Source organism: Dipodomys merriami, unplaced genomic scaffold (assembly GCF_024711535.1).
Source record: "Dipodomys merriami isolate MVZ:Mamm:240054 unplaced genomic scaffold, mDipMer1.0.p SCAF_9, whole genome shotgun sequence".
NCBI classification, from domain to species: domain Eukaryota; kingdom Metazoa; phylum Chordata; class Mammalia; order Rodentia; family Heteromyidae; genus Dipodomys; species Dipodomys merriami.
The window spans coordinates 3350848-3367763 of record NW_027206512.1 but is presented as its reverse complement, the minus strand read 5'-3'; the positions used below and the strand labels follow the sequence as shown (position 1 = coordinate 3367763).

Below are 16916 nucleotides of genomic sequence, written 5' to 3'. Positions count from 1 at the left end.
TTGTCTTGACTTTACATTCTCTGCTTTCTTGTATCCTTCTTTGAAGAAACAAATGTACCCAAATATTAAATGTATTGGAAATTGAATCTTAAGTACTGAGTCAGTCTTTTAACTATTATAATGTATTTAGAAAGTGGTTCAGGATCCATGTTTGAGCACTTGTCTAGAATGAATGAGGTACCAGGTGCTAGTATCATAAAAATAAATAAGGCACAATATTTGTATTGTTTCTATGTAAGTATATGAAAAAGAAAACATTTGTGTTGAACATGCTTTTGTTATTCGATTCTAATATGCTGGTTGCTCATGACTTAATTCCTAGCACCTTAAAAGGCTGATATCTGAGGATCACAGTTTAAAACCAGTCCATCCAGGAAAATCCATAAGACTCTGGTCTCCAATTAATCACCAAAAATCTGGAAGTGACTATAGAGGTAGAACACTAGCCATGAGAAAAGAAAAATAAATTTAAATAAAAGCTCAAGGTGAATGAATGCCCATGCCCTGAGGTCAAGCCCCTGGACTAGCACGTGTGTGCAGACACACACACACACACACACACATACACACACACACACACACACACACACACACACACAAAATCAAATGAGAATTTTTTAATTATAAGGAAGATGCTTTATGGAGGGACATAGAAATTTACATTGTTTTATAAGAAAACAAAGTAAATATTTTCTTTATTACACGACACTTTACTTTCCCTCCAACTCATACCATCCCATTCACAATTGAGCAAACCCCAGATTATCTTTGAAGCTTTGAGAAGAATATGGTATACACACAGGATCACCAAATATTCAAGGGTTAAAATGTAAGAGTTTTATTCTCCTTTCATCAAGCAAATTCTACAGACAGAACATCCATGTTGTGTGAGCTACCAAAGAAGGATGTATGTGACAGACTTACATTAAATCATTATGTCATAGAGAAGTCATATGGTTCATGTTCACAAGAAAGAAAGTTGCTAAAATAAAAGCAGACTCACTAAATAAAAACATAAGCTGATTTTCATTGTCTTTTATATCTACCTCCCACAATATTCCCTTAAGCTAAGAAGAAATCAGTATCACACAGTTCAGGATTCTGTATACACATAAGATATTACATACTACAAAATGATAAGATTCTATGTAGTTTTGCACAATTTAAGCTTAAGTAAAATTTATATTTAAAAAATGACCTTGTTAGCTTACCTTCAGTAAATGGAGGCCATTTGAACAGTCCATTAGCATTATTAACAACAATAAAAAGAAAACCAAATAAAAATATTCTCAAAACATGTAAGCTATTAGTGTAAGCCTGGATAATTATCTGCTTATTTCTCTCTGGTCTTTTAAATTATTTCTACTGGACATCTCTTATTTTTTAAGAAAAATGGAAGAAACTGTTCACTGCTTCTCTGTAGTGTCTCCAGTAAGAGTATTAGTTAGGTTTCCAACTGCAGCACAGTTAGCAAGAAGGTTGCTATAGGATTATGTAGGAGTGGAACAATAGTGACTTAAGAAAATAATTGGGAATGGAGTTCCTTGATGAGTTATAGTCAAACAGCAAAAGCAGGAGGAAAATAATTCTTCACTCACTGTGCAATGGTTGTCCCTAGATCCCAATTTCTGTTACTGACTCTCCCAACCCTGGAAACTCAGCAGTGAAGGGTCAGTTTTTCCCTGATGTTACTTTCCCTATGTTCATTTACTCCAAGCAGATATTGATAATGCTTCTTTTTTAGAACTGAAAGTTCCTCATTAGGCAACACTGGACTACATAAATGGAAAAAATTATCTTGATAATAATAAAGTAAATATTTGTACCTACTTAAAATCCCAGAGTAACTTATGCTAAAAAGTACAATGCACTCTAGTGATTTTAAAATAAAATAATAGATAAACATTGCAAACATTGGGCTGGGAAGTTGGCTCAGTGATAGAGTGCTTGCCTTGCATGCATGAGGCTCTGGGTTCGATTTCTCAGCACCACATAAGCAGAAAAAGCCAGAAATGGCGCTATGGCTCTAGTGGTAGAGCACTATCCTTGAGCTGAAGAGCTGAGGAAAAGCACCCAGGCCCAGAGTTCAGGCCCCACAACTGGACCAAAAAAAAATAATTGCAAACATTTTTCCAGAATTATCTTTCCTCCTCCAGAGATTACAGCATACTACACATTGTAGTATAAATAGCAGTTTGTCACACACATACAACCTAAGGCTAAATTATGCTGCTAAATGACATTTTGTTGAAGGTCAAAGACTAAAGGCAGGGTTTGGTACAAAATAAGTTAATTATTTCTTAATGACAACAGATTTATAGCTATGAGGGTGTTTAATATGCAGCTTTTAGCCTTCTTTTCCCTCCTGTGACATTTCATTCAAGGCACAAAAGATTATAAACAGTGAACAGGACAGAATATTTTGAATTTCAAATTTTAAGGTTCCACAACTTTTATTTCTGGTTGAAGCATAGCAAAGGGACAGAGAAGAAATTAGGTAAATTGCCCTCAAAATGAATTGATATTTAAATCATCTGGAAGTCCTTGCACTTTAGTTTTGTAAAGAATTTAATATCCTATTTTATTGGTTGAAAACATAATTTCATAATTTGATTTTATTTACTGCTGTAATTTCTTATTAAATATTATGTGAATTGCTCTTATCAACAATTTTTTTTATGTTTGTCTATGTCAGAAACAATTATTTAATTTGGACCAACCAAGTAAATTATGTTTGAGAAGAATAGAAGATTTGAAAGTTAAGCTATCATTTAAACAATGTACTGTTAAGTCAATGCACTGTAAAACTCTTCCTTCGGGACCTGTATAATGGGGCTACTTAAGCGTCTCCAACCCACACAACAGTGTTGCCTTTTTCCACGTCAGTGATCTCACAGTTTAACTTGTTAAGTCTTCCATCTAGAATGAAGAGAGAGTCCTTGGAGGGTGTCATCAGGTACTGACCAAACAGGCCACTGCCTTGGATTTGTCTGTTCTTCCAGCTCCAGGGCCATTCTTGTACCTTGAGTGGCTCCTTCAGGCTCTTGATCATCTTGACCTTCCCTGAGGAGAGCTCTGCGAAGAGTGCATCTGTTTGGTAGCTTGAGCTGCAATAGGCATTGTACTGGTGTGCTTCTGTGAAGGATGGCTGAAAGGCTATGTCAGAAATGTGCAGGTTCGTGTGGATGGCAAAGGCCTCTTGGACCTCTCCTCTGATAGTGATGTACTGCACCCACACCAGCCCTTCTGTGTTGCTAACGCTGACAAGATAGTGACCATCTGGAGACACATAGGGAGTGCCTGTCACATCATTGTTGAACCCAATGACAGAGTCTGTCACACCATCCACCACTAGCTGTCGGGAACTTACTCCAGAACTGAAAGGTTTGCAGCCAATGAAGTAGAGCCCTCCCAAGTGGGTGTAGGCCAGCGACTGTGGGACACAAGTGTATGCCTTCAGGTCAATTGTCTTGATGTATGACATGGTTTCCAGGTCAATTTTTTGTAATGTAGCTTCATCCTTGTGAAGAATAAATCCAAACCTGAATAGACAAAAGCCAAAGTTAGACACGAAGCTATAGAGTAGTTGCAAGAAAACATGTTGTAATAATTAGAATGTGCCTGTAAGTCTACAAATAAACCCAGTGGATAGTAAATGACAAAAAATTGACACTTGGCCATGATTAATTAAACAGGATTCTAAACATTCACACAGTAAGACCAAAGGAGGATATTCTTAGGAGAGCATTACAAGGGTTCAATAATTATAAAATGATGCTTACTGAAGTAAACTCCAAGAAACGAAGATAAGAGGTTTTTTTTTTTTAAAATTGTACTATTTACAATTTCTTTCTTTTTTCTTTGTTTATTACTGTTTTTGATTTCTGTACCCTTTGTCTTATATATAAGTGAAATAATGAGACTGGTCTATGCTTCCCCTAGATAATTGGCCCTTGATTTTCTCTGATTGTTTTCCTAGATGGTTTTCTTTTCTATTACATTTAAGTGACTTCATCTGCTTTGCTTTGCTCATGTACAACACTTTTGTTGGGTGTGAGTCCACAACCTTCTGTGATTTGGGCCAATATAAGCTTTGTGCTAGCTTCATTCACTGCTGCTTGTCTTTGAGACAAGTCCACCAATAGTCCTCTGGCTCTCCAATAAAGACTCATAATTTGACCTGTTAAGTGGTGGTTTCTCTGTTTCTTGTGACTGAGTTTCCTTACGACTTAAGTTTACCTGATTTGGAGAGGGAAAAGGAAAGCACATAAATGGTGGAACAAAGGGTAAACCAATTAAACAGTGATACTCACTAGGCATTATGGTGGAAATGAACTATACAACTTGGGGAGATCAGGGGAACAGAGGGGAAAAACCTAGAGAAACTGAGGGAGGGTGTGACACTGTTCAAAAAGAAATATATTCATTATCTAACTTGGATAACTGTAACCCCTCTGTACATCACCTTTACAATAAGAAAGAGGAAACATGGACAGGAAAAGTTCCAAACCAAGAAATAAGCATTTACTAGCAGTCATATTTAAATTAATCTTCTGAGCAAACTACCTCCTATTTTACGTACATCATTCTCTATATCCAAAGAGCTAAAACTCATACTTGAGGAAGCAAAATAATTTTAAGCTATATACATAATTAAAAAACAAATATGGTATTTAAGATATAAGGGAAAAAAGGAATCATTACATTATATGTGAACACTTCCTGTTCTGAATAAGATTGCTTACCTGATATTTATCAGCAAACATAAAGGCTTGTGTGTGTGTGTGTGTGTGTGTGTGTGTGTGTGTGTGTGTGTGTGTGTGTGTTTTCACTCATTTCATTTACCTATTTTGCTTTTATCAATACTGGGGGTTGAATGAAGGTCCTCATCCATGCTAGGCAACTGTTCTACCACTATGCAACATTCTGAGCTTAGTTAATTTCTTTTTATTTTATTTTATTTTATTTTATTTATTTATTTTTTATTTTATTTTATTTTTTATTTGTGAACATATTATACAGAGGGGTTACAATTACATGGGCAGGATAATGCGTACATTTCTTATCAAGCATTGCAGCCTCCTCCTTTGTTTACCCTTCACATCCCTTCCAAGCTTCTCCCCCCACCCCCCATCGAGTCCTCCCCCCCTCTCCCCCACCCCCCGCACCAACGTTCTAAATCTTGTTTTCGACATGACAACTTGTACTTCTCATTGTTGCAACACGTCCAACTGTATCCTTAAACGACTTGTTTTTCCCCATCTCCTCCACAAGTTATACTGACATCAAATATAGTGAAAGCAGGGGTTATACTGTGGGGGAGGGACATACAAAGCAACAAAGAAATAATCTTATAAATGCGTTAGAAAAAAATGCATGAAAGAAAAAACATTAAAATACATATCTAAGAGTTCATTTTCCTAACATCACATTATCTGACCTTTTCTGCTTGACTCATACATATACTAGATATTGCAAATAAGGGAAACCATGGGACCTATGTTTCTTTGGGCCTGGCTTACTTCACTTAATATAATTTTTTCCAAGTTTTTCCATTTCCTAACAAATGGGGCAATGCCATTGTTTCTGATGGAGACATAGAATTCCATTGTGTATATATACCACATTTTCTTGATCCATTCATCTACTGAGGGGCATCTGGGTTGGTTCCATATCTTAGCTATGGTAAATAAGGCTGCAATAAACATAGTTGTGCTGGTAGCTTTAGTGTGGTGTTGTTTGTAAACATTTGGGTAAATGCCCAAAAGTGGGATTGCTGGGTCATAGGGGAGCTCTATGTGAAGTCTTTTGAGGAACTTCCATACTGCTTTCCAAAGTGGTTGAACAAGTTTACACTCCCACCAACAATGAAGTAAGGTTCCCTTCTGTCCATATCCCCTCCAGCATCTGTTGTTGTTAGAGTTCTTTATTTTTGCCATTCTAACTGGAGTGAGGTGGTATCTCAATGTTGTTTTGATTTGCATTTCTTTTATGGCTAGGGATGTTGAGCATTTCTTCATGTGTCTATTGGCCATCCTTCTTTCTTCTTCAGAGAAGTTTCTCTTTAAGTCTTTAGCCCACTTATTTATTGGGCATTTGTTTCTTTGAGGATTTGTTGTTGGGGGAGCTTAGTTAATTTCTAAGATGTAATTTGACTGTTGAATAATTGTAACACAGCACTATTTAGATAAACACATCTTTCCTCATTTTCATTTACATCAAAGGACTCTCCTAATAATGCAAAACTTTATTTATTTGATTTAGATATGTAAGACTTTTTTTTTTAGAGTTTAGGATCACCTTAACTACTTTTGGTTTTTAGCATTTTATAAATTTTAACTGAAGTTTTCTTTTTCTTTCAAATTTGTCATTTTATATTGCTATAATTTTGTTTTCTTTCATTTTTCTGGCACAGAAGTTTGAACTCAAAACCTCATGCTTGCTTGGTTTGCTTGCTAAGCTTGTACTCTACTACCTGAACTATGTCTCTAGTCTGTCTTTTGACTGATTGTATTGGAGATGGAGTTGATTTGACTTTGATGTATGGACTGGGTTTGAATGTCTATCTTCCTGAGTAACTAGGATGACAATATGAGCATCTAGCTCAAGGCAATATTTTTATCCTTTTTAGTGACTTATCTGTACCACAACTGTTATCTTTCATGGATTTGTAAAGAACTTTGGAGATGCTTAGTATGTTTTAGTTAAAAAAAAAAAACGTTAATTTTCTTTGACAATTAAAGATTTGAGTTGGTTTTTGAATGTTGAATATTTCAGCCACTCTTGAATATTGTTCAACTTATAGTGCTACAGAAATTATATATGTTTTAAGATTCTGACATTGCCAAAACAGATCCAAAAAATAATGTTGATCATCTAAACAAATGACAGTGAAGCGAGATATATTGATCTGGGTACATGACTGTAATCACCCCTTTCAGTAGGCTAAGGAAATAAGATCTAAGTTTCAGGGAAGGCTAGGCTTTATAGCATAATATCAAAAGTGAAAAAAACAAAACTGTGGAGCACATGGGCAGCAAAGATGGTACTGAGAGGGAGTTGAGTGGGCAGAGCCCAATTTGCTTTACATTCAGTGCATAACCAGTCCTTGGAAGCTTAGGTGCACGATAGGGTGTGACCTTTACAGTGATTGGTTCCTTTTCCTCCCCTGCAATGCCACCGCTCTTTTTTGCTTTACAACGGGCTTGCTCTGTGTTAATAAATGAGTTTTCCTGCTTGAGTTGACTCCCCGATGTGTCTGATTGTCTCCTGGGCTAAGGGAGGCTGGGGAACGGGTGAGTGGCCACACTTACCTTTCTGCGGACCCCGTCCGTCTTTCATGGGATGGACAAAGACTCAACATCTGGCAAACGTGGGGCTCTAAAGGAAAAGATACCGGCCAAAGCTAAGCGGTCTCTCAGGGTAAGTGAAACCTTTAGTATGGGTAATACTATTTCACAGAAGAAGGAGGAGGAGGCAACATTAGGCCTGAAGGAGTAAAGGAGAAGTGAGAAGGAAAAGGAATGGGTCAAATTTGACCGAGAACACACTGAAACATGCACAGTGGAAGTCAAAATGAGGGTGAAAGATACCCACTCTGACTCAGGTGCCCCTGATGGTCCTAGGCCCCCTCCCTATTCCCCTGATTGGCGAGGGGAGGCACGGCGCCCTACGAGACCTGCAAGAGGGACCTGCAAAACCCGGACCTCTACCGACCTTCCATTGAGGGGTCGAGGGCTGGGGAAGTAACCTACTAGGAGACCTACCCTGGAAGGGAAGGGCCACGTGAGAGCCTGGACCCTAGGCCACAGGATTTGCTTCCCCAAACATATCTGGTCAATCTGGCACCAGGGGCTAACAGGCACTTGGAATGGTATCCATGGGAAGGTAAGGATCTTAAAGAGCTCTGCAAGGCTGTGGTGGAGGATGGCCTGAACTCTCCTTGGGCCCAGACCCTATTATAGGACATTGCTTATTATAGGACATTGGCTGGATGTGGCCAAAGCTGTCCTCACCAGTTCTCAGTTTATTAAATGGTGTGCTTTCTTTAAGGAGGAATGCAGAGTGCGGGTGGAGAATAACCAGCAGGCTCAACCCGCAATACCTATTACTTATGCTATGTTAACAGGGACGGGAGAAGGGTACTCCACTGGCATCCAACAGGCCACAATACCTTGCCCGTACCATGACCAGGTGAGGCAGGCAAGACTTGCAGCGTTGTACAAACTGGATGATGGGCTTACTGAGTCCCCCATAGCAGGAGTGAGACAAAAACTGGGTGAGCCTCTACCTGATTTTATAGACTGAGTACAACAGAGTGTTCACCACAAGCTGCTGTCAGGGAACCTCTGAGATCAGTTTGTAAAGCTGCTGGCCTGGGAAGGGATGAATGCAGACCACTGCGTGGCCTGTATGGGATTGAAAGAGAGTTCCCTGAGCAGACGGGTGATGGCCTCGCAGGATGTGTGAATGCAACAGCACCAGTCCCAATCATTAGCTTTAGCTTTACAGGCTCAGACAGCTGCAAGATTGAGGCTATTATCTAGGCCCTGGCAGCCCAGGGCCGAGGAACCCCAAGACCATTGGAGAGAGGGAGGTTTTTTAACTGGGGGCAGGAGGGGCACTTTAAAAGGAACTTTTTACAACAATCCCCCGCCAACTGGAAGGGGGGGGGCAAATTGCCCCCTACGCCCTGCCCCAGGTGCAGGAACGGATACCATTGGAAAAAGTTTGATTTAGATGAGAAGCCTTTAAACCAGGGGAGGGGCATCCTCCAGCCCCATTAACTCAAGAAAGAACCCCTCTGCTGTGTGGCCCAGGCAGCCTCATGGTAGGATGACCCAGGCCCATTGGACCTTCCCCCTTGTGAAAGGACTCCACCCTAAAATGAGTATTCTCATAGGCTGAAAGAGGTTTTACTGCTTAATTGACACAGGGGTAGATCAAACCATACTCAGGGAGGAGGAAGTGCCCTTGGAATGGAAGCTTGCACCTGGGCCCCCAATATTGGGGGTAGGGGGAGACTCCCAGTTCAAAGAGACGTTTTGCCCATATGAAATGAACTAGCCCAGATGGAAAACAGAGAAAGATACACCCTTTAGTGGGAAATAATCTCACTGCCAATTTACTAGGGCAAGACATGCTAAGACAAATGGATGCCCTGGTCACTACAGAACATCGAGCATCCTATGATGATATCCTGGATGGGAAAGGAGCACAAAGGCTTAAACAGAATCTAGAGAGAGTTCAGGAAAAGGATTTTTTTAAACTTTCATAATTACAGAGAAGAACATAGGGGACCCACTCAGGTGCACCCCCAATCCTAAAAGTCACTGCTCCCCCCCCAGTACCTTCCATTAGGTGGAAGCCGGGAAGCCCAATCTGGGTGGAGCAGTGGCTATTGAAAAAACCTAAACTTTGTAGCGCTCCACCTTCTGGTGGAGGAACAGATAAACCTTGGGCTCATACGCCCTTCTATGAGTCCTTGGAACACACCCGTATTTGCTATTCAAAAAGACTCCAGGGCTTGGCATATGCTCCAAGATCTATGTATGGTAAATGAAAGGATGGACCTAGTAGGAACACCCTTAATCGGCATGCCCTGAACTCCTGCTATACCTTCAGAATATACCTTGGTTGTGATTGATATTAAAGATTTTTCTTTTCTACCCTGGTGCATCCAGATGACTGCGAGAAGTTTGCTTCTCCATTCCTTCTCTTAATTTTTTCCAGCCGGATCAGAAATTTGAATGGACTGTACTGCCCCCCCCAGGGAATGGCCAATACCCCGGCCTTTTGCCAACAATACTTGGCCACACTTGTAGGGCTTGTGCTAGGTTCAGATACCACCCTTGCCTATGCCTACATGGATGATATCCTTCTGGGACACCCAGACCCCAGCCACCTAGAGGGCCTTCTGGCCCAGGTTCTTGCCATATTAAAAAGTGGGGGGGTTACCATAGCCCTCAATAAAATTCAAAAGGTACCTTTTAAGGTGCTCAAAACCCACCTTACCTAAACTCAGGCCAGCCCCCTTAAACCTTTGCTGGATATCCCAGCCTCTCTAACCTTAACCCAACTTCAGAGTCTTTTAGGGGAAATTAATTGGCTGTTGCCATTGGTTTCTGTCCCTAAACATAGTATTGTTCCCTTATTTGCCCTGCTAAAAGACAGGACACACCAAGAAGTTATTACAATTACAGACATCCATCGGACAATGTCTTTGCAGTTCCAAGAAGCCCTGGATAAAGTTTTCCTAAAGAGGTATTCTATTTTTGAGCCCATTTCCCTTCGGTCATTTGCAGATATTACAGTAATTTCTGCCGTTTTAACTCAAATGGGGGAGCCATTAGAGTGGGTTCACACTCCCCTGGGAGGCACACCTCTGGTGTACTCTCAGGCAGACCAACTTGCAGATTCTATCATCAAGGGAAAGACCCAAGCCCAAAGTCATTATGGCCTTGACTCTCACTCCATTGTATTTCCTTTTCGGATGGCAGACGTTGAGTGGCTCACTCAAGCCAATGTTCGTCTTGCTCTCTCGTTGGAGGGGTTTCTAGGTCAAATTGACTGTCATTATGGGCCATCCAAATGGACTGTCATGTTATGGTGACTTCCCCTCAAAATGCCATCTCTATTTTCTCCTACGCCTATTCCTGACGCCCTCCATGTTTTTACTGATGGAGGTAAAGCCAGCTCTGCATATGCAGCCTTTGAGAAACAACAAAAGACCCCAAACCAACGAAGATTTCAACCTTGTCAAAGGTCAACACAATATAAAGAAATGCTGGCTGTAATTATGGCTCTTCAGGACATTAAAAAAAAAACCCTTTAATTTGTATTCTGATAGCCTATATATGATTAACTTGCTCCCTCATATTCCCCAGGCACATATTAAGCTGGATGAAAACCCTATTTCCCCTCTTATGGTTACCCATAAGGGCCTATTAAAAGGAGCCCCTATTCATATTCAACATCTGAGAGGACATTCAAAACTCCCTGGGTTTTTATTCCTAGGCAATAATTGGATGGACCAGTTAGCTACTGGCCCACAAACATTAACATTACAAGAGGCTACCTGTTTACATGATTTAACCCACATTAATTGGAGAAGTCTTCAGCATAGATTTCCTCAGATTCCTGTAAAGGACCTGAAAAGGATAGTACATACCTGTAAAACATGCCAGGCCTTCCTAAAAGTACCCCCGTTACAACCACTAGGGGTAAATCCCAGAGGTCTTAAACCTAACGTCCTCTGACAAACAGATGTTACTCATTTCCTAGCCTTTGGTAAGTTTAAATATGTCTTTGTCTCTATAGATACCTACTCAGGAACATGCTAGACCGCAACACATACAGAAGAAAGAACTAAATATTCACAAGCACATTTTCTTCAATGCTTTGCCACCTTGGGTCTACCAGCACAAGTTAACACTGATAATGAACCCTGTTTTGCTAGTAAAACAATGTCAGAGTTTTTTTTTTTTGACAAATCGCATATTAATCATACTACAAAAATTCCCTATAATCCCCAAAGTCAAGCAATTATAAAAAGAAATCACCAGTGTCTTAAGGAACAATTTTTTTTAATTTTTATTTATTTTTATTGTGAAAATACTGTACAGAGCGGTTACAATTACACGGGCAAGATAATGAGTACATTTCTTATCAAGCATTGTAGTCTCCTCCTTTGTTTCCGCTTTCCATCCCTTCCCATCCTCTCCCTGCTCCCCCACTCAATCCTCCCCGCCCCCCCCCAACCAAAGTTGTAAAGTTCGTTTTCGACATAACGACTTGTACTTCTCATTGTTGCAACAGGTCCACCTCTATCCTTATTTAAACGACTTGTTTTTCCCCTTCCCCTCCACAAATTATACCGACATCAAACACAGTGAAAGCAGGGGTTATACCGTGTGGGAGGGACATACAAAGCAACAAAGAAATCATCTTTTAAATGCGTTAGAAGCAATCGCATGAAAGAAAACAAAACATTTGAATATATATCTTAGGGTTCATTTCCCTAACATCACCTTATCTCATCTTTTCTGTTTGACGCAGACATATACTAGATATTGCAAATAAGGGAAACCATGGGACCTATGTTTCTAAGGAACAATTATTAAAACAAAATAGGGGAGTTCAGCCCCATATACAGTTAAAGATAGCTTTGTTTACCATTAACATTTTAAGTTTTTCAAAAGGGGCAACTGAATCCAGATTTCAGAAGCACTGGGGACAACTAAACCCTAAGCCCCAAGTGAATGTCAGATGGAAAGATCCCCTGACACAACAATGGACAGGGGATTTGGATGTGTTTTTCCAACAGGGGAGACAGCCCCCATTTGGATTCCTGCCAGGAACTTTCAGTTTTTACCCATTTCCTCTATACAGGAGGATGCCCAAGGATAAACTAACCAACAAGGAAAGAAAACTTCTATGGTGGCCGAGGCTTGTGTTTAAAAGAGAAAAGCCAGAAAGAAAACTACTAACCATCCCCAAGGGCAACCAGCCCTTGAGAAGCTCTTGTGTTCTCTAACAATTGCAGATGGCGATACTCCAGCTGTTGGCTGTTCTGACCTTCCCAGTCCCGGCAATGCCTATGGAATCTGCATCAACCTCAAGGGGTGACCTGGGCAGTGATCAGTGCTGGCAATGCAGAAATCATCAAAGCACCATAAGAGAAGCTGTCCCTTTGACCTGGTGGCCTGACATTCATTTTGATCACCACTCTATCTCATTATATATTTTCCAACCCACAGGCAAAGAGCCAGATTAGAACAAGCTCCACCTCTGGACTCTGAAGTGGCCAAGACCGCTATCCCATCCTTGACTAATGTTAAAGGACTGCTAATGACATTTCTTGACCTGGTAATGCTTTTACTGATGGTTTTTCTATGCCTTCCTGCATTATATGTGCATTGAAAAATTCTTATGAGCTTAACCAGCCAGTTACATAAGATCAAGCTCCAAGTGAATGAATTTCCCCTGAGAGGAATTGCAGAAAGAGACAGGTAAGGGGGGGTGTCAGTCTGACCAACCTAATACAGGGCCTTCAGCTTCCTTCTAAAGAAGTTCCCGATGACAAGTAAGGCAGACAAGGCAATCCACCCAACCTAAGACAGGCGGGTTCACTTCTTTAAACAAAGATGGGGGAGATGTTGGGACCCATTGGGAGCTGAGAGTAAAGCTCAAAGGTCATCTTGAGCCCCCGTGCTAGCTTAAAGGCAAGTACAAGGAACTGGCTCACTTAAAAAACACCAGGTACCCAATATTGCTTTGCTATGTCTGCAGTTTGTTTTAAATTTTCCTTGTTTTTCTGGACTATAGTAGAACGGCCTGAGTGTGGGGGCCGACGAGGATGCACCGTGCCACATGTGTGGAACCCCCAATACCCAGGCTGCTCCCATGTTCTGAAAAGGATGACCTTATGAGATACTGACTTTTATATATGCCCAGGAATTAATTAAACTGTTTTGGACATTTCTAACTGTGGTGGGACTGATGTTTATTGCTGTGCTAGGTGGGGATGTGAGGTAACTGGGACAGGTTCTTGGATCATGCACAAGGGCCCTCCCTATCCTGTTCTGGTGAATATCGCCCCCAGACTTGCCTCAAAATCCCTGCGTGGCCAACGCTATCCTTACCAAAGTAATCCTGTTAAAATAACCTTTACAGAGGAGGAAAAAGGATAACTAACTGGGAGGTGGGTCTGCAATTAAAACAAAAAAGGGGGAATCTGTGGAGCGGATGGGCAGCAAAGATGGCACTGAGAGGGAGTTGAGTGGGCAGAGCCTGATTTGCTTTACATTCAGTGCATAACCAGCTCATGGAAGCTTAGGTTCATGATAGGGTGTGACCTTTACAGTGATTGATTGGTTCCTTTTCCTCCCCTGCCATGCCACCGCTCTTTTTTGCTTTACAAAGGGCTTTTTCTGTGTTAATAAATGAGTTTTCCTGCTTGAGTTGACTCCCCAATGCATCTGATTGTCTCCTGGGCTAAGGGAGGCTGGGGAATGGGCAAGCGGCCGCACTTACCTTTCCAGACCTTTCATGGGACAGACAAAGACCCGACATCTGGCACATCGGTCCAAGCAAAGAAATCAGTAAAATTCCATTTGACAAACAAAAACCTGGAAGAGGTGTCCCTTAATGGGTAGTGCCACATGTTAACAGAAATGTTGAGTGAAAACATGAGGCCCTGAGTTCAAACTACAGACATTACCAGAACAGAAACAAATAAAAATGCAGAAAATAATGTTTTCAAAGAAACTGGTCATGCTACAAGTAGATGACAGCGAGTGTCTGAGCACTGATGTTTACAAACACACAAAATTAACTGCCATTATTTTCAGCATATTTCTAGATTTAAGACTCTTACCATAATTTTTACTGAGATGGAAGAGAATATAAGTTTGTTTATATTAAAGAAAAATAGCAATGTAAGGTACTTCTTCAAAGAGTATATTTAAATTTATAGAACAAGAAACAAAGTACATTGAAGAGTAAGATTGTTCTCTCTGGTTTTAATAAATATAGAAAATTTAAGGAATATAATTTGAAAAATTAAGTAGCTAGTGCTTAATTACAATGTAATGTGTAACTATTTCCTTATCTAGTAACTATTGTTTTTCTTTAGATTTTTCTTTGTATTTTAAATGGTAAATTTGGATAGGATTTCCAGAGTATTTCTGAACAATATCTACCATTTCCTAGTTCTTAGTCTGTTTCAGGTCCTTACTACATGTGTCTATGTTGTTTCAATAAACAGTTTGTACCATATATACTATAGACAACATTTTAATATGTTATAAAAGATTATTCATATTTTAAAATCACTTATAAAAATTATTATTGAAATATTAATGCTTAGTGCAGAGATTTGTAGATTTTGTCCTAAATACTGAAGAATAAAATAAACCTCAAACTACCATATGAGTTTATCCCAATTTTTGCTTCTTAATATCAAAAATGCAAAATAATCCTGGGAACTAGTGGCTCACACCTGTAATTCTAGCTATCCAAGAGGTTGAGATCTTTCGATCATGGTTCAAAGCCATCCAGAGCAGAAAAGCCCATGAAACTCCTATCTTCAATTAACCATCAGAAAACTGGAAGTGATGTTGTGGCTCAAAATGGCTGAGTGCCAGCTTTGAGTAAAAGAGCTCAAGGACAGTGCCCAAGCCCTTAGTTCAAGCCCCATGAGAGACAAAAAAAAAGAAAAGAAAAGTAAAATCATGGGTGTCACCATTCATTTTAAGACCTAGATTAACAATCAACTGATCTATTGTCAAAGAAAAATGATGCTTTGCATTCATTTGTACATATTAAGGATATGTGGGTTTGTGTATGCATGAATGTTATAAAGGAAGCTATGAATTATCATGGAAGGTATCATTTTTCTGATATAAATTGAGTTCAGAAGATAAGCAATAATAGGCTCATTTAACATAAGCAATAAGCCAATCAAGTTTTGACATTTCAGTTCTCTTAACCTTGAGTCTTCTTGTCCCTTCAGGTAATGAATTTTGAATGCTAGAGAAAAAATGAGACAAGCTCACTCTACTAAACTATTTTGTCTCTGATGATGAAGAATGTGCTCAGGTTTTCTGGGACAAAAGCCTGTTCCTTTCGCAGGTAATTAAAACTTTAAAAAATGGTACAGATAAAAATGCAGAAACTCTTTTTGGGGGCGAAAAAACTGCTTCTCCCTTGGCCTTTCTTTTGCTTCTTTAGGACTAGGGCTGAGCTGCATAAGCAGCTGCATGAAAATGCCTAAACACTTTCACCACTGATTTATGGCTAGGAAGTGAGGTCTCTAATTCAAAATTTCCCCTCGTACAGATTGATATTCAGAAGTCTCCTACTGTTCATTAGGCTCTGATGAATATTTACAAGACTCTCCACTTTCATGCCTGTTTTGTATAATATAATTCTGCACAGTACTAAAATTGGCTAAACACCTGTAGAAAACTAAAGCTAGAACCTTACATATCACCATGCACCAGAATCAATTACAAATTAATCAGAGACCTCGAAGTAAAAGCAGATACCCTGAAAATATTACAGGAAGAAATATGAGAAACTCTGGGCTCCTTGGCACAGGACAAAATTTTCTGAGACACCCAGAAACACAACAAATCAAAGAAAGGTTGGACAATGGGGATTGAAACTACAGAGCTTCTGCATGGCAAAGGACAGAGGTAGCAAGATCAATAGAAAGCCCACAGACTGGGAGAAGATCTTCACTAACTATACAACATAAAAGGTAACATATCTAAAATATACTTAGAACTCAACAAATTAATTCCCCCAACAAGAAATCCTCAAAGAAATAATTGCCCGATTAATAAGTGGGCTAAAGACTTAAAGAGAGACTTCTTTGAAAAGGAAATAAGAATGGTCAATAGGGGCTGGGAAGGTGGCTCAGTGGTAGAGTGCTTGCCTTGCATGCATGAGGCCCTGGGTTCGATTCCTCAGTACCACAAAAAGAAAAAAGCTGGAAGTGGCGCTGTGGCTCAAGTGGTAGAGCACTAGCCTTGAGCTGCAGAGCTGAGGGACAGCACCCAGGCCCAGAGTTCAGGCCCCACGAAAGGACCAAAAAAGAAAACAAAAAACAAATCCAAACAAAACAAACAAAAAAAAAAGATCAATAGACACATAAAGAAATGCTCAACTTCCCTAGCCAGAAAAAGAAATGCAAATCAAAATAACATTGAGATACCACCTCACCACAGGTAGAATGGCTATAATCAAGAACTCTAATAACAACAGATGCTGGAGGGGATGTGGCCAAAAGGGAACCCTACTGCATTGTTGGTGGGAGTATAAACTTGTCCAACCACTCTAGAAAGCAGTATGGAGGTTCCTCAAAAGACTATGCATAGAGCTTCCCTATGACCCTGCAATCATACTTGTTG

General features: G+C 40.0%; 1 protein-coding gene across 4 annotated transcripts in view; it reads right to left on the bottom strand.

Moving 5' to 3' along the window:
• Positions 1 to 694: 694 nt before the first annotated feature.
• Fstl5 (follistatin like 5) overlaps positions 695 to 16916 on the bottom strand; it is an 829526-nt gene continuing 813304 nt past the window's right edge. For all 4 annotated transcript variants that reach the window (XM_070012485.1, XM_070012487.1, XM_070012486.1 and 1 more), the window contains one exon: positions 695 to 3542. In XM_070012485.1, the coding sequence (XP_069868586.1) occupies positions 2840 to 3542 (703 nt within the window). In that variant the 3' untranslated portion in view covers positions 695 to 2839. The remainder of the gene's footprint in view (positions 3543 to 16916) is intronic.